The 20,444-nt window shown below is 41.0% G+C and overlaps 1 protein-coding gene and 1 pseudogene across 1 annotated transcript; one reads left to right on the plus strand and one right to left on the minus strand.

Annotated features, from left to right (window-relative positions):
* LOC127633140 (proton channel OTOP3-like) overlaps nucleotides 1–763 on the plus strand; it is a 13,804-nt pseudogene extending 13,041 nt beyond the window's left edge.
* An 886-nt stretch (nucleotides 764–1,649) lies between these two features.
* On the minus strand, nucleotides 1,650–19,951 carry LOC127633708 (protein HID1-like). Its single transcript, XM_052112974.1, has 19 exons — nucleotides 19,848–19,951; nucleotides 18,896–19,045; nucleotides 18,481–18,651; nucleotides 16,635–16,748; nucleotides 14,664–14,770; nucleotides 14,461–14,574; nucleotides 14,033–14,288; nucleotides 13,760–13,816; nucleotides 11,922–12,062; nucleotides 11,624–11,714; nucleotides 10,012–10,163; nucleotides 7,179–7,257; nucleotides 6,935–7,099; nucleotides 6,606–6,848; nucleotides 4,676–4,824; nucleotides 4,465–4,539; nucleotides 2,854–2,945; nucleotides 2,488–2,646; nucleotides 1,650–2,216 (listed from the first exon to the last, which is right to left on the minus strand). The coding sequence occupies exons 1-19, from the start codon at nucleotides 19,911–19,913 to the stop codon at nucleotides 2,153–2,155; spliced, it is 2,445 nt and encodes an 814-aa protein (XP_051968934.1). The 5' UTR covers nucleotides 19,914–19,951; the 3' UTR covers nucleotides 1,650–2,152.
* Between the last annotated feature and the right edge of the window lie 493 nt (nucleotides 19,952–20,444).

Raw genomic sequence — 20,444 nt, forward strand, 5'->3', positions numbered from 1 at the left:
ATCTCAATCCAGCCACACCCTGCGTCAGACATGCTTGTGCAGCGTCTCGGGTGTGTTGCATCATAAACATACATGTTTAGGTCACTGTGTCAAGTTAAATATAGTTTAATACTAAATTTTTAAACGCATTTTGAGATCCCTTCGTGTGTTTTGAGCGCAAGAACGCCTACTGAAGTGTTTCTTCACTGTATAAACTGTGTGTTGCTCATACAGCTGAAGTTTCACTTACTGCCCTCTGGAGTAAACAGGTGGTACTACAAGCATTTCTCAGGAATCTTCCGGTCTGGGGGAAGTGCGATTAAAATGTTTTTTTTAACGCGTTATTTTTGTAAAATTAATCGCACTGAATTAACGCGTTAAATCGACAGCCCTAGTTATGTTATATGTTTGATATTACCCCTTTAAGACAACCAAATCACCCTTTAAATACATGTAGATAAACCTGCTGATGTGATCTGACTAGCATTGTGTGTGTGTGTGTGTGCAGCTCTGGGTGATTGCAGCATTTGGCGCCAACCTGCAGTTCGAGAATGGAATCGGGAAGCAGTTTTATGGGTTTTCTGCCTGGTTTGTGCTGGTGAATGTGTGTCAGCCAGTCATTGTGTTTTACCGTATGCACTCTGTAGGAGCCTTGATGGAGATCTTCCTTTCTGCATGAGCACAGACTGGTAGATTCAGACACATATCATCACACATAAGTATGGTTACATGACCAGAAACCAAACTCACCACATTCCTCCTTTTCTAGTTTCACCAAGTTTTAAATAAGATTTCCTCTGTTAGTGAAGAAGACCTTTGAGAAGTGTATAAACTCTCACTGTCCTAAAATGTATCGTATAGGTATCGATTCTGTTTGTGTATGTTCTTGCTATTATGTGTTAATATAGGAATCAATAAAAATAAAAGTATGCTAATCAGAATACTCAAACCAGCCCGTCTGACACCAACAATCATGCCAACATCCAAATCCCCCATTCTAATGGTTTATGTGAATATTACCTGAAGCTCCTGACCCGTATCTGCATGAATTTATGCACTGATGCCACAAGATTGGCTGATTAGGTAATCACATGGATGATTGTTGGTGCCAGACAGGCTGGTTTGAGTATTTCTGGGATTTTCACACACAAAAGTCTCTAGAATTTACTCCGAATGGTGCCAAAAACAAAAAAACATCCAATGAGGGGCAGTTCTGTGGAAATGTCTTGTTGATGAGAGAGATCAACAGAGAATGGCCAGACTGGTTTGAACCGACAAAGTATATATATATATATATATATATATATATATATATATATATATATATATATATATATATATATATATACACACACATATACACATATACACACATATACACACACATATACACACACATATATGGACAAAAAATATACAATTATTTAACTCAATATATATTAACAATAAATAAATATTAACCAAACACATTCAATTCTTATTTAACTATATATCAAATAAAATCATATTTTTCTTGAATGTTTCTTGTTTTAAGAATGTTTAGACTTTTAAGACAATGATGTTGGAGTGATGGTGGCATAGTGGGCTAAAGCACATAACTGGTAATCAGGAGGTTGCTGGTTCGATCCCCACAGTCACCACCATTGTGTCCTTGAGTAAGACACTTAACTCCAGGTTGCTCCAGGGGGGATTGTCCCTGTAATAAGTGCACTGTAAGTCCCTTTGGATAAAAGCATCTGCCAAATGCATAAATGTAAATATAATGTTGGGACATTTAACTTAGAATCTGGGGATCCAAGAGAAAAACATCACAAAGGCGTTGCAGACTTTATCAATAAGTTTTTGTTTCATTACAACTTTATATACAGAGTTCATTTACACCTGTTCACACACTGAGCGCTCTTACAAGTAAAAATAACATAAATATAATCACACAATGCTCTCACACTGCTCATGGGATTATATCTCAACTCACATTGGGTGACCCAAAACAGGAAACAAAATGGACTAAACAGAACAGAAATTACAGAGCAGTTTGACTAAACTCAAGAATACAGTTTAAATGGACTGAACGTAATGTGAAATGTGGAAGTTGAAATTATCTTTCTGAAATCTTCAGGATGTAGTATGGAGAAATGAAGTCCGTTCTGCAGAGTTGATAATCTTCATGTCGTTAAACCCTCTGGATCTCAAAGAGTTTGACATCAGTGTCGTACCACACAGGAGGATCAACGTTTCTAAAAATAAACCCCCAAAAACCAGATGTCATTAAAAAGGATCAAGCAACTTAAACCTTGTCTGTAAAGTGTGAGATATTTCTAATTTCTAATAAGTGTCTCACACTTGATTTGATTGTGTATGTAAACCATTATTTCGAGTTTCATTTGAAGTGTAACTTTCATATTGTCCAGTAGAGGGGTACGCAGAGCAAAACTAAGAGATGGACCAAAAGTTCAGCTCTTAACCCTGAAACATCATGTTGATGCATCGAAACAGAACGCATCTCACCGTAAGTAGATGACGCCCCACATATATGTGCGGAACCACAGAGCCGTGCCCTCATTGGCCTGGTACTTGCGGATGAGGATGGGATGAGGAACCGGCAGCAAACCAACCAGCGTCCCATGCTGTAGAAACTTCAAGATCTCTGATTCATCTGTCAGACCTCTACAGGAACAGAACGATCTTGTTCACATACTCATTTCAAACTAGTACACATACAGTGGGGTCCTAAAGTCTGAGATCACACAATATATATGGAATAAAATAAATATTTTAAATTTAGAAGTGCTAAAATTGCCAGCGGTTGAAGAAACACCCATGTGACTCGTGATAACTTATGCATTTGCAGCAGGAAATGTGTTTGTGTCTTACTTGTCTATACAGATTTTCTCCACCTGTGGCACGAGCACCTGCAGAAGTCTCATTATAGTCTGCAGAGGAAGTTTACTCTTCCACGAAAGGACCTGAAAGAGAGCAGCCAGATTGATGAACACTGGATATGGTCAGCTTGAGTTGCACATTCATCAGTGTATGTGTGTGTACAATTAGTGAGACCTCTTTAACCTCACGCGTCCTTCTGCGTGGACATAGTTTTTTGGCTTTGCTATACGCAACGCATCATTTAAATTCATTTTATACCGACTGGTCTCGGGTCAGAATGACTCTAATTCTGATTGGCTGCAGGGTGTAACCGTTAAAAGTGATGAGTCATGTGACACCTAGTAACAGTAGTTCTGGTGAAACTGCCTGTTTACCAGTTGAAATATCATCAATAAATCACTGCCTACAACTGGCTGTGAGTAACCATAGCAACAGGCAGTCAAAGTATCCGATAACAATTTGCTCTATCAAAGATCAGAACATCTAACGTTTCAGTTAGATATTACATAACCTACTAACTATCAACAAGTGAGTTACTCATTATTTCTTTTAACATTTATGGAGACATATGACAACTCTAGTGGACAACTGGGACTGCTGTTTCAGTAGAAATGTAGAATGTATCACAATAGATTTAACATGGTTGGCAGCAATTGAATGATACTAGACAGTACTTTGAATCAGAATTAGATTATGCTAATTACAAAAATACGTAAATGGGCAGTAAATACACTCAGAGACTTTATTGTTCAAAAGAAATGGACTCCAGCTCTTGAAAATTACACAAGCTGCTGCTCTGAATGAGACTCTGTGGAGTTTCTATCGCAGCTGTCCAGACAACCAAGGCAGGAGGAGAGTACAGCGCAGAACTAATTGTTTTTTTGTTTGATTGTTGTTTGATTAATTGTTTTATGTGTAATAAAAAATAACTATGCCTACCTTTGTGTTTCATGAAAAAAAAATGCATTTTGAACATGAAGGGTTCTACAAGCTGAGCGGACTATAAATATCTCCGGTTGCTAAATAAACCGTCAGGCAAGTTATTATTTGTAAAAACTAGATTTAGCCTAATTAAAATATAAACTAATGTTTTAAAAAAAAATTATTTGGCAAGTGACCATGGTATAAGCGGGTTAATGCCCTCCGAGGTGTCCATTGTCAGGTTTTAATGGCCTTCGGCGGAGGCATTTGGTAAGGATGCCACCGGGGCGCCTCCCTAGGGAGGTGTTTCAGGCACGTCCAGCTGGGAGGAGGCCTCGGGGAAGACCCAGGACTAGGTGGAGAGATTACATCTCCACACTGGCCTGGGAACGCCTCGGGATCCCCCAGTCAGAGCTGGTTAATGTGGCTCGAGATAGGGAAGTTTGGGGCCCCCTGATGGAGCTGCTGCCCCCACGACCCGACTTCGGATAAGCGGTTGAAGATGGATGGGTGGATGGAAAATGCTTCAGCTCTGGCTATCACTTGTTTGTTTGATAGAGGTAAGACAGAAGATTTTGTTGCCAAAGCAGAAAAAACATTGTAACATAAAAGTGAAATCAAGTCAAATCATTTTCACAGTTACACTGTAGGCTTGTAAGTTTGTACATGTTTATAACTGACCCAGTCTGGAGATGGAGACCAGTCTGACAAAGAGGACACACTCTTCTTTCTTGCATCACAATCCCCATTTAAAGACTTGACACCGATACAAAGGAGGAAAAAGTTATAAAAACATTATATTGTAAACAGTAGCTCTCGTGAGAAATTAAGCTATATAGATGACAGGGTTAAAGGTTAGTTAAAGGTTAGTGATCATCAGGTGATGCTGTACCTTGTCATCTCCTTCTGACGTCGGCTCAGTGTCTTTGACTCCCGTTTCCGAGCCGTGATCTGATTGGCTGTGAGCAGAGTCACTGTGCCGCATCAACAGTGTCGTTCCGTCCTCAGAAACCTGTGACTTTTCGGTTAATTTCTCAATGCCTGAAACAGATGATCAACCAACAAATGGTCATTTCTGCAATGATAAAACACTTTCTCTTATGCCAGTTTAGCATGCCAACACAACTGTAAGTGCACCACTTATAGGTTGATTCCCACAAAACATGCCAACACTGTGACTATAAGGTAACAGTTGACTTTGTGAGACGTGAAGTTCACTTTTACTAGATACATCCAAGATCCAAGATGGCAGCACGGTAGCACGCAGCGGCCACTCCGGATCCAAAATGGTGCCATTTTTGTTAAAAAAGCCAGATTTTTGCAGCACATGGACATCGGAGCAACTGGTGTTCGTGTCTACCATCGCCAGACACTACTGCACTACTGTGTACTGGTTGGCGCTGAATTTCTTGTACTGTCCCGTACTTTTTGCACATGTTTGCACGTGCACTTTATATTGGTCTCGTTTCGCTGTGTACTGTACTAACTGTATATGGTTGAAACGACAATAAAAACCACTTGACTTGACTAAAAATGTAGTCTTTCTCTTCCAAGAAACAGACCAAAAATATTGATGCATCATGCTGCACCAGAGATATATTATATTTGTCCAATCAGATGCTCTTTGGAATGAGAAACTTTCAACACTGCACGTTATTGTGCCTCTTCAACTAACCCTAAACCCTAACCCAGGGCTGGACTGGCAATCTGGCATTTTTCCTTGCCAGCGGGATAACCGAGCAGGCCAGTGGGTCGGCCACGAAACGTCGTGATAAGCAAAAATGAGCCGCCGCGTTAAGCAGAACGGACCACAAAGCGGCGCCGTGATATGCAGAAATGGACAGCGAACAACTTTTGGGTCAGTTTCCATGTAAAATCCCGGGCCGATTTCTCTTCCCAGTCCAGCCCTGCCCTAACATTAACCCTAAACTAACCCCTGGAGCATTTTTTGGCTACTGCCTGCAGTTTTTCACACCCCAATTTAAAAGCTCAACTTCTGTGGACTAATTGCATAAAATTGGTGTCGTTTATCAGAAAGGTTAGTGTTAGATTAGGGATAGGAATGGCAAGAAGTACGTCTATCAGCCGCTGAGGACTCACACATACATGCACTCGTCCATAGACAACCAGTGTATATTTTGTTTTGTTTTGAATATCTCGGCTTCTCAATGGACTAGAAGCTCAAACCAGGTGTCGTTATAAAGTGGAGATCCTCCGTTTGCAACGATGTCTAGCATTTCATCATCAATAGTTGAGAAGATATTTCGCCAATCGCGATTTGTCAACTAGACTGCGTATTTTGTTCTGAACTTCTGAGACATAACATTGGATTATTTACCCAAACAAGCTCACAGACAAGTAGACAATGGCTCATTTGAAAGAAAACAGCCTGAAGAGTTACTGTAGAGTTTGTGGCTATTTGGGACTTACAGAAGGAGTGATTAGGGCAGACATGAGATACTATTGTCAAACAGAGATTATTTTTCACTTCCTGATTCATTTGATAAACTGTGGTGTTAGGACAATAGAATAAACCATACAGTCACCTTTCTGAGATTGAAAGCTTTCATTGGATATGTGACATGCCTATTTATGTGCTATATGACTTTCATATTCATATTTCTACCTCATTAACAAAAGGAGGCACTCATTTGCGACACGGAGTCTTTACTTGTTATTTTATGTAACATTAATGCAAAATTGGAGTTGTTTGAAAAGTTCAGATTCAGGGGACTTTTATTTTGTAAACCCATTACAAGCTTCCGGCCCCGCAAGAGTTGAAGAGGTTAACACAGTCAGACAGATGAGAGAAAGTGAGTTACGTGGAGTCGCCTTCAAGCTTGCATTCAGAGTGCCCGACTGGACCTGTGTGGTTTTATACAGCGCCTCACTGGAGCCGGCGCTGTAGGGGTTGTAGATCTCCATGAAGGCAGCACTATGAGTGCTGTTGCTCCGGGTCTTTCTCTGCAGGGCTCTCTGGATGGAGCTGATGTCTGTCGGCAGGTTAGCCAGCTGATGAAAGAGGTTGCGCTTGCGGATGATGCCGTACACCAGGTTAAAGTTACCTGTGCATTAAAGAGAGAGTTTGATCCATGCAAAACCACATGCAGAAATACATCTGTGCTGTAGAAGTTGATGATATAAGACTTGCCATCGAACTGGTACTGGATGATGTTGTTAAAAACTTCTAGCAGAAAGAAAACCAGGTGATGGTTCCCTGGCGAGCGGAACAGAAACCAGCTGTTGGAGAACACTTCCAGCAGGTGTAGTAGTTTGTTGGCGGCTACCATAGACAGACTCTTTAGGTAAGGAGACACTGCAACAACAACAACGAAGATTGTTAACGAGCAAACCTGTCAAAACGTTTCTTTAGGATTGTAAAAATACTCACTGACCGTTGACGATGATCGTGAGCAGACAGTCAAACAGGGGCTGTAGTCGCTGATGTCCACTTGTGATTATCTTATGGAAAACCTGTCAATCACATTATTATTTATATTGTTGTTTTGTTTTTTGCAACATCTCAGGCTGTTATACATTAACAATCCTTCCCAATGCTGCGGTATCAAATCCTCTATTTGCGTATATTCACACAGGTGCACTCCGTAACTTTTGTTTGTCATCTTTGACTTAGTGACACCTAGTGGTGTGGATGCAGCATCATTTAAAACTAATAGTTTTCAGCTACAGATGCCATTGTAGAAATTCACTATTCACAATCAGCTGTGATTCATTTTATTTCAAGAGTGAAAGTCTCCAATAACAAGACCGTTATCGAGATTAAGAGAGTAGTATTAAGCTGGTCATGTGATTCTAAAATGGCAGCCCCCATGAGGGCACCCCTGCTCCATGTAGAATAAAACAGCTTTTATAGGGTTACAAAATAAGAGTCCTCATCTCATGTGAGCGGTCATGATTTAATATGTTTTAAAATGATATATAATTATTTTTTTAAAGAAATTTCTTCTTATAATTTCTTTCTTGATTCAGTTATTCAAATTACGCCTTTAAACAATTTCTACAAGTTAATTTTATTATAACCCAAGATGGCAAAGCCCCATTTTCAGCCAGACTGGTCTCGTAAAATTGCTCATGGCAACATTTATACAAAAACTAAATTACGTGCTTACACGTAATTACACGTTTCGCTGCAGTTTCCAAGTGAAATGTCCAGCGGGGGGCGCCAAAAGCGAGTGAAATTGTCATTATAAAACAAGGTGTTTATGGTGAGTTTTAGATGGAGGTTTTAAGGAGTACAATGTACCTCCCTAACCTAAACCTAACCAATAGTGATCTAAAATCAAATGAGAGGTAAACAAAACAAACATCTTTACCCTAAACCAATAGTGTCCAAAAACAAATGAGAAATGCAAAAGCCAATTTCTGAAGTAAACATTATTTTACGTGGCTTCTATAACACTTTTGTTTCACGTGCAAGCTTGCATGCATCACTAGTCTCGAACCGTGGTCTTCTGAGTTCAAAGTCCAACACTCAGTCGGATACGCTATGGCAGAAGCATAATCATACTGGAATAAGTGTGTAAATGTAGCCGATTCTGTATACAAGCATTTTAAAGTATCGTTTTTCAAATGATGTGTTAGAGTAGTTGTGTCAGGGCGGAGGGCAGGGCCGGGTCGTGATCCTACACACCTGGTCCCGTATTAGGCTAATTATGCCTCCATGAGGGATAAAGGTCGACTGCAGAGGATCGTGCGGGAGAGAGAGATCATTAACGGACATGTCCGTCATGTGTGTGTTTGTGTCTTTGTTTTAAGTTTCTCATTAAAACTATCATTTATATTATCAAGCCGGTTCTCGCCTCCTCCTTTCCATTGATCCCTTTACACTGGTGCCGAAGCCAGGAAGGAGGAGGGATACGCTGTAGTAGAGTTCTCGCCACTACCGTCCACCCCAACGGAGCAGCCGCGGCCATCTGCCGGGGGTCGAGGAGCCCAGTCGCCTGAAAGAGGACGATGGCCGCCGACCGCGAGGGGAGAAGGGGCTCCTAACCAACCGCCTGGTGCAGTCAGGGCCGCTGCCAGGGGCGGAGGAGTTCCCTACCGGCTGCTGAAACGCGGCAGGGTTTAAGACCGCCGACCGCGAGCGGGGAGGGGCTCACTGCCGACCGCCTGGAGCGAGAGAACCACTGCCAGGGGCGGGGGAGACCCCTTCTGTTCCCCGAGAACATGGCGGGGCGTTCCGTCCACCAGGGGCTGGAGGTCTGCCTCTGATCCGCTCGGAGAGGCGCGGCTGTCGTCCGATAGAGGGTGGAGGAGTGGCCGAGGAACAAGCTGTGGCGTATCGGAGAACTGGCGAGTAAGAGTTTTTTTTCATCTCTCTCTCACTGCCGCTCTGCGTTGCCATTTTCCCTCTTTTCAATTTTACAGTTTTTTGGGGGGTACTACACTGTTACAGGAAGTACCCCCCCCATTTTAATTATTTCTGTTTCCCTCCCCTTGTCCCCTCCCTCGTCCAGGTAGATGGAGATGACCTGCCGGCAGACTAGACGTAATCCTACACACCCGGTCCCGTATTAGGCTAATTATGCCTCCGTGAGGGATAAAGGTCGATTGCAGAGGATCGTGCGGGAGAGAGAGATCGTTAACGGACATGTCCGTCATGTGTGTGTGTTGTGTCTTTGTTTTAAGTTTCTCATTAAAACTATCATTTATATTATCAAGCCGGTTCTCGCCGCCTCCTTTCCATTGATCCCTTTACAGTAGTGTTTCAAGCAGGGTGTAGTGTGAAAAATATGCATTTATAAAGTCATAATCAACCGTTATAGTCCTGATTTGTCTGAAAGTGAATAAAAAGCAGTTGTTGTAGCACCTCTAGTGTTCATTTCACCAGGAAACTGCAAGAAAGTGGCACGTAAAAGTCAGTTCTAAGAAAATAACTGTGTAACCTCACCCTCATGCTTATTTGGCACCCAAGAAACTGTTCTGGTTATTAGAACAGTTTAAAACAGTAAATGGCTATTTAATGAAGCATGAACATTGCAATACAGCGTCTTCTTCCAGTTGCTGAAGAACGGAGTACACTTGCATAACTTACGAGTATATTGTGCTTTTGAAAGATGCACAATATTCCATGCACTACTGTCGAACTAGGACATACAGAGGGAAGACGACGACAACAAATGATTTTCCTCTAGTTTGAGAGACTCCTCACGGCTTCTTTCAAAAGCAAAAATGTCTTTTGAACTGTAGTGCATGTGTGCGTCTCACCACTATCAGCAGGTCAGCGTGAGTCCCAGCAAACACTGCGATGTCCATTGGCACACGCACGGTGTACGGCTTATTCAGACGCACCCCGAAATTCCTCTCTCCACTGAGCAGCAACAAGATAAACACGCCAATATGCAACAGACCCACGCGTGCTGTAAACACACACAGATGGATATTCACACAATATTTAGCCCACTGGCTTTCTTCCAATCAATGCAATAGATAATGAGATCACACAATTAGCCACACCCACAACAATGGCCAATGACTTTAACAATCCTGGGGTTCAGACTGTGCATTCTCATTTGCATATTCATGAGGTTGATAACTGATTGGACGAGGCACATGGCGTGAGAACAAATCTGTTAAATTAAATGTGAAATGTCAGCAAGCAAATCTGCTTTTGTCTTTCGAAATATACACCTGTAGCATGTGAATATTTAATGAGCACTGAAGCATTATACTATTGCTAAACAACTTTGTAACATTCCAACAGTGCATTGTTCCACCCGGAATATTCCGGGTTCTGTACAAGTTAAGCTCAATCGACAGCATTTGTGGCATAACATTATTTACCACAAAAAATGTAGACGCATCCCTCATTTTCTTTAAAAAAAAAAAAATACATAATCTGTTACAGTGAGGCACTTACAATGGAAGTGAACTGGGTCAATCCGAAAACATTAAAATACTCACTGTATCAAAAGTACAGCCTCAAGACATAAACAATATGCATGTAAATATTAAGTGTGACAAAAATCCCTAAACAACCGTTTCTGTGTAAAGATATATTTCATTTTGCAACTTCGTTGCCATGACGACGTGCTGCCGTAAACCCTAAAACGAGCATTAAAACGTCGATTTAAACAACTTTACAGCTCGAATGGTCCACAAGTTTTAACAAAAGACTTAAATGTAAGTGCATTAATAATTAAATAAATTACAAGCTTCACATTTCACAAAAGTGGCCCCATTCACTTCCATTGTAGGTGCCCCACTGAATCTCGATTTCGGGGCGGCTGTGGTTCAGGTGGTAGAGTGGGTTGGCCGCTAATCGCATGGCCGGCGGTCCGAAGTGTCCGTGGGCAAGACACTGAACCCCAAGTTGCTCCCAATGGCAGGCTAGTGCCTAGGTGGCCATAGGTGGGTGAATGTGTGTGTGTGAATGGGTGAATGAGTCACAGTGTAAAGTACCTTGAAATACGCGAAGGTTGAAAAGCATTATAAATGCAAATTGTGCATGCAACCCCCTCTTTTAAAACATTGCTCTATCCGAGGTTAAAAGCATAGTTTTAGAAGACAATTACCCATGGGTTAAGCTCAGTGTGAAAAACTCTTCTTATACAACATTTTATCTAATCCATATATAATTATTGTACATGTTTTGTATGATAATTGACAACCTACGTGTAATGTTTGCACTATAAAAAATGTCGTCACACCACAAATGCAAAAAAAACTAAAGGCATTTAAAAACTAGTTACAGCACCTAATAATGCACTTATGCATTTTATCCTAAATCTGTTGCTTTAAATAAAGAATAAAAAAATATCATGATTTTTCCCCAAACAAAATCGCTCCAGAAATGGATATAAAGATTAAAATCACTCACACTGATTTGCTCTGGCGTCGTTCAGATAGAACAGAATCGGCACCAGAATCTCCAGCACATCGCTGCTCTTCAACACATAGAACAAGAACTTCTGAAACACAGAGATGATAGAAGCATTAAAGGTTTAACTACATACAAACACACTTTTTACTGAAAGCACAAGAATTTAAAACACTGCTAAATATAAAAGAATGGTTAGAATGGCTATTCTACAGTGCAAACATACAAGTCTACGTGCGGTATGTCCCCATTTAGATGTAATGTAAACATATGCATGCTTGCAAGTTCTTTCAGGCACCTTGTTGAGGTCACAGAGCTTCCAGAAAAGCACCAGCAGCTCTTGGTGAAACTGGATCTTCTTGCAGGAATGAGGCATGTACGTCTGCGTCAGAGGATTGTTGAGCAGTCGACTGATGCCCCGCAAGATGAAATGAAAATCCTACAGACGTGAACAAATATAAGAAGAAATGATCTGCATCTACATGTATGCAATGCATAAAGATCCTATATATAACTGTAATGTTATATATGAGAATGCAGATCACTAATAGTGTTAAAAAGGGCCATTGAAAGGCATTGCAAATTAAGCTGCGTGTGTGCAGTGAGGGCAAGATGTGTATGAGCGGTAGAAGATTATGTCAATATGTACATAATGTGAACAATTGAAATTGAGTGTGCACACCCTTAAACTAATACTTTGTTGAAGCACCTTTTGATTTTATTACAGCACTTAGTCTTTTTAGGTAGGAGTCTATTAGCATGGCACATCTTGACATGGCAATATTTGCCCACTCTTCTTTGCAAAAGTGCTCCAAATCTGTCAGATTGCGAGGACATCTCCTGTGCACAGCCCTCTTCAGATCACCCCACAGATGTTCAATTGGATTCAGGTCTGGGCTCTGGCTGGGCCATTCCAAAACGTTAATCTTCTTCTGGTGAAGCCATGCTTTTGTGGATTTGGACGCCTGAAAGGTTTTGTGCCAAAATTGCCTGGTATTTGGAACCGTTCATTATTCCCTCCACCCTGACTAAGGCCCCGGTTCCAGCTGAAGAAAAACAGCCCCAAAGCATGATGCTGCCACCACCATGCTTCACTGTGGGTATGGCGTTCTTTTGGGTGATGTGTTGTTTTTTTGCACCAAACATACCTTTTGGAATTATGGCCAAAAAGTTCAACCTTGGTTTCATCAGACCATAACACATTTTCCCACGTGCTTTTGGGATACTTGGTTTGTTTTTGCAAACTTCAGTAGGGCTTGGATGTTGTTCTTTGTAAGAAAAGGCTTCCGTCTTGCCACCCTACCCCATAGCCCATTCATATGAAGAATACGGGAGATTGTTGTCACATGTTGCACACTTGCCAGAAATTCCTGCAGTTCCTTTAATGTTGCTGTAGGCCTCTTGGAAGCATCCCTGACCAGTTTCCTTCTCGTCTTTTCATCAATTTTGGAGGGACATCCAGTTCTTGGTAATGTCTCGGTTGTGCCATATTTCTTCATATACAGTCTTCACTGTGCTCCATGGTATATTTAATGCTTTGGAAATTATTTTGTACCCTTCTCCGGACTGATGTCTTTCAACAATGAGATCCCTCTGATGCTTTGGAAGCTCTCTGCGGACCATGGCTTTTGCTCTGAGATGCAACTAAGAAAATGTCAGGAAAATCCTACTAGAACAGCTGAACTTTATTTGTGATTAATCAGAGTCACTTTAAATGATGGAAGGTGTGTAATGACTTCTATTTAGCATGAGTTTGAATGTGATTGGTTAATTCTGAACACATCCCCAGTTATAAGAGGGTGTGCACACTTATGCAACCAGGTAATTGTAAGGTTTTTAATTTTCATTTTTCCCCCCTCAAAGATTTCAGTTTGTTTTTCAATTGAATTGTTCACATTATAGGTCACATTAAAAGTGGAAAACATTCTGACATGATTTATCTTTGTCTCATTCATCACAAAAAACTGGCATTTTAACAGGGGTGTGTAGACTTTTTATATCCACTTTATGTATCTTATACACTTATAAGTATATAAGATAATATTTAGGGCATGTGTGTTTGTCCACAGGGTAGTGGTACTCTTTGTGGGCGGTGTCAAGGGTGTGTGTGATTGTTTACAGCAAGGTCTGTCTCACCTCTTCTCTATGAATTCGGGACAGGTAGTTTACAAACAGGTTTTCAACGCTTGTGGCCTGTAACACACATGAACATCATCATCATCATGAGGAGGAAACATCTGTGATAATCCAGTTGAGAGTTTGAGACCGAACTGAACTTAATTGTAAACACAGGCTCGGCTCCAAAACATTAGTGACCTAGACCGCATTTTTGGGCATGGCTACATATTCATGGAGTAGTATGATAGTAGTCCAGATATTGGCATAGTGCAGTACGTCTATGTGAGTTACCTTGCTTTCCTCAGCAGATGTTTCCTTGTTGGAATCGGCAGAGTTGGAGTCCGTGTTTGTGCTCGAGTTCGAGTTGATGTTTGCGTTAGAGTCTATGAGCTCTTGCTCCAATGAAACGATCAGTGTCTGCAGTGCCAGATCTGCTAACGCCCCCCGCTGGTCGGAAAACATCAGGTGATTGTACGGGATTCCGTACCCGATCGGATCATATGCGCACACCACGTTAAGAAGGGATGTGAAGAGCGGCAGAGCATGTCTGTGAGAGAAAATATACCCGAAATGTACTCACCTTCATGTTGCAACCAATATGTATGCAGCATTTTAAACAAACGGGCCATATGTAAGTAAATAATTCTCTCTTTTAGTGTTAGCTGCGCCACCAAATTATGAAAACAAATGAGGTGTGTGTGTGTGTGTGTGTGTGTTACCTATTTTCTCTAGAGCAAAAGAACGAGACCCAAGGGTTGAGCATGTGTGTTTCAGATGGATTCTCATACATGTCTTCAGAGAAACATGTCAATAACAGCTTCAACATCTCCAGCCTGAGAGAGAGACAGCAAAGCATGGATGTATAAGTAACTGATGTACTGTAGAGAGGAAAAGTGTGGTATGCTGTGGGCGGAGCTCTAACCTGTTGGAGTCGTGGGTGTGGTTAAGAGGCGGAGACTGAGCGAATCCGACGCCAGCTTCCCAGATGAACTCACAGCTGTCAATGGATTGAATATCACCAGCAGAATCCTGGACAAAGTCAGAAACAAGTCAAGGCAAAGAACTAATCACAGTACGATAACTTTAAATTTAAAGGACTGTCAATCGATTAAAATGTTTCAAAATGACATGCCGATTAATCGAATTAATCGCAATTAAACGTATACAGCATTTTTGCAGAGAAAGGCCCCCAAATAAGACAATTCTTATGAATAATGCATATTAAAATATTTACAAATATTTATAAACTGTCAATCGATTAAATTGTTTTAAAATGACACGCCGATTAATCAAATTAATCGCACACAGCATTTTCGCTGAGAAAGGCCACCAAATAAAAAGACAATTAATATGAATAATGCATATTAATAAAAAAAAAACTATAAATATACAAAATATTTAATACAGATTGCAATTCTGTTTGAAATAAAGTGCATTATTGTGGCAGATGAATAAAGCACTGCAGCATTACACAATACAAAAAATGGCTTAAGATCTCTATTGTTTGTTTTATTCTCATATCATTGAACAAGCCTATAGTTGATAGCAATCTGCACTATTTTTAATTGTCGCTCTATGTACATATACGTGCCTCAGACGGACACGTTTGGAGCATCTCACTGGAATCATAAATGCTGCATTTTAGGACGCTGTGTCAAGGTAAAACTAGAGGAAAAATTGAAAATCATGTCTCAAGATTCCTGTATTCTGTTGTGCTTCCACCGTGAGCGACTCTCATTCTGTTCTCATGTGATAAAATCACTCATTGACCTTTTCTGTGTAACTTTACACCTCTGTTGCCATGACAACATGACGACGTAAACCCTTAAAAGTCAGTCAAAACAATAATTTAAGGTCATTAATAAAATTATAAGCTTCACATTTCTGCCTTTAAACTAGAGCCTTTTTCATATTGTTCGATATCGATATTTAATATTTGCATGAATGTTAAAAAGTCATCCCTTCATTTTCAAGCATAATGACAGCAGTCTATTATTTGTTTGAATAAATGTACACACTGCAGTGTTGTTTTGTCGCACTGCTCACTAGAGACAATGAGAGGGTGCAACCGTCGTCATGAAGTTAAGCGGTCCAGACCCGGACTGCGGTGATCGGTGCGGCCCAATCACTAGCGTTTGCCGAACTGCTTGCGTTTTTAGTGGCACACGCCTGATTTTCTAGACATAGAACATTGGCTAAATATCGAAAAAGCTTATTATCGATAAAGTGGAATTTATCGTGATAAATATCGAGATCGTTTTATCGCTCAACCCTACTTTAAACCCTTCAAAAATTGGCCCATTCACTTCCATTGTAAGTGCCTCACTGTAGCTGTGATTTTTGCTTTTGACCCAACTGCAGTCGATTGAGCTTAATCTGAAATATTCCATTAATCCGATCAGCACATGTAGATGTTTTCCACTACCCCTGATTTCGCTCTGCATTTAAAATCACCTTTACCAGCGCATGACAGTTCACATTTTGATGTCAAAAGCGGAGAATAATCCCATGATTTCAAATCTCATGGTTTTGGCGTGTTATAGCATTTTTTTAATAAGCTGATTTTTGGTTGTTTTGGAGTGAATGTAAACATGCACATAGTTTGCCAGAGTTTTGTAAGACATATTCAGAGTTTATTCAGTGATATAATCAGTACTTATGATACTTTAGGACAGACAGAAAGTCTGTAACTGTTACAATTGTTTCGAATTTTAGAATGCGCCGTGTGCAACTGAAGTGCGCCCCCATTCCATTGGAACACAAGCATCGATTAAACAATGCAGTTTAAAATAAAAACAATGTGGACCGATGTAATGCTAATAGTTCAGATGAGCGAGACACAGAGGGATGGATGAGGAGAGAGAGAGAGAGAGAGAGAGAGAGAGATGGTTACCGAACTGGTTTTGCAGTGACTCTCTACGGTGAAATCTGGACAGAAGAGCAGATCAGCAATAGCTGTGAGCAGAGATTTCGCCAACGGCCTCGTGGATTCATCATCACTTTCATCCTGTTTCAACACACACACACACACAAATCAAGCACAGCTGAAACACCATTCAAGAGTCCCACCTGTTCCGACTCCGCTATGCGTGTAAAACTTCACTGTGGGAGGAGCTATAGAGCACAACAGTCTGGTTCCGGAAATAGAAATCTCATTCATTTTCTCCAAAGGGTAACCGATATTTAACAATGACTTATAAACCTAAAAGACAGACCTACTATGAGCTCTGAGGTTTTATCAATGGTAAATGCTTCCATTGAAGCCATCAGTCCACGTTTTTTCCATTTCCATTTTTTTTAATTGCGCGATATAAGATGAATAACTACACTACCTATGATCCTGAAGAGAAAGATCCACCAATAAGAGATGTGTTGTTCAACAAAGTGCGCCAAAAGAGCTCTGCAGTGACCACCCGCTCACATGATGCACTGTGAATGGCACAATCGAGTCACCCTCCCTACACTCTGAAACTGCTTACAAATTTGTATATCTACATTTTGGAATACGTTTAATATATAAATCGCTTCTATACCTATACTCAGCAAATCAATAGATTTATTTTATCCTTCGTTTTTATATTGATTACGCCATGCTTTATAATATTTGATTGGTAATCTGGCATACCGGGCATTTTCCTGGTGGGCCGACGCACTTTGGGGCCGTTCAGGGGCGGACTGGCCATCGGGAGAACCAAGCGGGCTGGTGGTTTGGCCGTGAAACAGGCCAAATTGGCCGCGATTAGCTAAAATTATCCGTCGCGTTATCCAGAACGGAGCACAAAACGGCGCAGCGATATGCAAAAAAGGACAGTGAACACCCCCCCCATCGTTGAACCACCGTTGGTGCTGCGATATGCTGAAAAGTACAGTGAACACCCCCCCCAATGTTGAACCACCGTTTGCGCTGCGATATGCTGAAAAGGACAGCGATCACCCCCCACCGTTGGTGCCACAAAATGCAGAAAAGGACAGCGAACACCCCCACCGTTGGACCCCCGTTGGTGCCGCTGATATGTAGAAAAGGACAGCAAAACCCCCGTTGGTGCCGCGATATGTAGAAAAGGACAGCAAAACCCCCCCGTTGGCGCCGCGATATGTAGAAAAGGACAGCAAACTCCCCCACCCATTGGCGCTGCGATATGCAGAATAGGACAGTGAACACCCCCACCGTTGGACCCCCGTTGGCGCGCGGTATGCAGAAAAGGACAGCAACCCCCATTGGACCCCCGTTGGCGCGCGGTATGCAGAAAAGGACAGCAAACCCCCCATTGGTGCCGCGATATGCAGAATAGGACAATGAAACCCCCACCCCCAACTTTTGCCGCACCAACCCATGGAAAAAATGTATTTGATAAATACCTCCGGAACAAAGATGGCTAAACAACTGGGTGGACACTCTTGCGCTCAACTGGCTTTTGAGTTTCACTCACAATCACATCATCAATTCAGAGAACTGCTCCCTTCATCTCTCTTTAATCACAGGATATTTAATACGCCATCATTCTTCAAGACATACACAATCAGATCTGTGTTCAGGACTGGTAACAGGAGACCGCAAAAATGCACTCAAGAACACACACACACACACACACACACACACACGCACTGTGTATCTTCTTAAAACCCTGTTTGCACGACTCTGGTGTGGTTCTGGGAGTGTGTGCAAACTACAATCAATCTTCGATCAATCCATTAATTCCTTGAATAAGTTATGGAATAATTCTCTGTGTAAATCTCACTTCGTTCTTGCCCGCTCTTGGTACAGTAGACCAGAAGAATCCGCGCCAGTCCGGATCTTCAAAGATGTACGGCAGAATCCGGGTCAACAGACGAGTGCAGCTCAATACGGTCTGTCTGTCTCTCTCACACACGCAGCCGGAGTCTGCGTTCAACACGAGTCTCTCCACAGCCTGTACAACACAGAAAAACACAAAACTCACTTTATACACACTCGTGAGAAATGCCTGTGAATACATTCATGCATTTGGCCGACACTTTTATCCAAAGCGACTTGCAGTGCACTTATTACAGGGACAATCCCCCCGGAGCAACCTGGAGTTAAGTGCCTTGCTCAAGGACACAATGGTGGTGGCTGTGGGGTTCGAACCAGCAACCTTCTGATTACCATTTCAGGGATTTACAGGGATAATGTACCTTATAGCAGAGGGTTGCCAGATTGGAAGGTGATTCCTCTCTCACAGCGCGGATCTCAGCGGCAGGAACCAGAGCAAAAATATCCTGCCCTGTCAAGTCGATGTCAGTCCAAAACTGATCCCAGAACACCTCATCAGACGCCTCCACGGGCTGCAAAATCACACAGGTGAATCATAGGACCTTTACAAAAATGTATTTGCATTGTGGCATTATTTCCACGGTAATTAAGCATATTTTGAGCCTAAATCACTCTCAAAAGTGATTGTCTTTTCATTTTCATTACTGAAATAGAGCAATAAATAAATAAATAATACATTTATTTATATTTGCACAAATTAAAAGCAGTCCAACAAATCCTACCATGATGTATAAACACTTTACATTTCAAATAAGTCTTAAAAAACTTTATTCTATGTATGCATGCATGTATGTATGTATACATATATATATATATATATATAAATAAATAAATAAAAAATATATATTTACTATTGTGGCCTTATTGACATGACATTATAGGTACATTCAAAACCTGCATGCTCACTTTATTTCCTATGAAATGTGTTTTCTTTATTACAGAAAAGAGTTTCGGCAGAGTTTTGATTATTTTGATTTCAAATATTGCAATGTATAACAATATTTAAGCTAAAAAAAATTATTACAGGTCCACATTAAGTGAACTTTACCTTTAAAACGCACTAGAAATACAGAAACGAGCAGACAAAGTTTTTTATAAAATTAAAAAAAAAGACAAACAAATAAAATACTTTCTCGTCACAAACACATATAATAATAGGTGTCATATGCATCAACTCCAATTAGTGCCTATACAAACATTGTAACGCTCTTTGTGCAGTCTGCCATCTGTTAACTTTCCAGCGATTTTTAACACTTCTGAACTCTACATACAAATTTAAAAACGTCATATTATGCGACATGAAACAAACCTGACCTGAGTTTTAGTTGTAAGCTGTATCACCGCTTTTCTAAAGTGTAGTTTGGAGTCTGAATTCCCCATCGCGCTGAGTCCAGCTGTCTGTGATCGCGTCCAGCGCGCACCTGTGGCGCAATCGACCAATCCTACTACAGCAACGGATTAGCTCATGAATATTAATTAAGTCATGCTGAGGTTCTTCGCCACATTGGTAGAGCGTCCAGTCAAGTCACTTAATCAATATTCATGAGCCAAGCATTCCATTCGCTGATTCGCGAGATTAAAGCGCATAATTACAAACGTCTACTTTTTAGCAAATCAGATCATCCAGTTGGACACACGTCCCGCTGGTCATTAATATTCATGAGGCAATCCTTCACAATAGTAGGATTGGTTAATTCGTGACCAGGATGCAAGCGGGGTGATTTCCGGGTGTGTTAAGTACATATTTGCTCACAAGATTACTCTTAAAAGTTCAGGTGGCGTGAATGAATACTTAATCTATTACTTTAGAGGCGCGTCTTGACTTTGGCCAATAATGAATACAATGACTGTATTCTAAGAAAAATAAACTCCATCACTATGACAACATTGTGGTGTTTTAAGCTAAATATT

This window comes from Xyrauchen texanus, chromosome 40, assembly GCF_025860055.1.
Source record: "Xyrauchen texanus isolate HMW12.3.18 chromosome 40, RBS_HiC_50CHRs, whole genome shotgun sequence".
NCBI classification, from domain to species: domain Eukaryota; kingdom Metazoa; phylum Chordata; class Actinopteri; order Cypriniformes; family Catostomidae; genus Xyrauchen; species Xyrauchen texanus.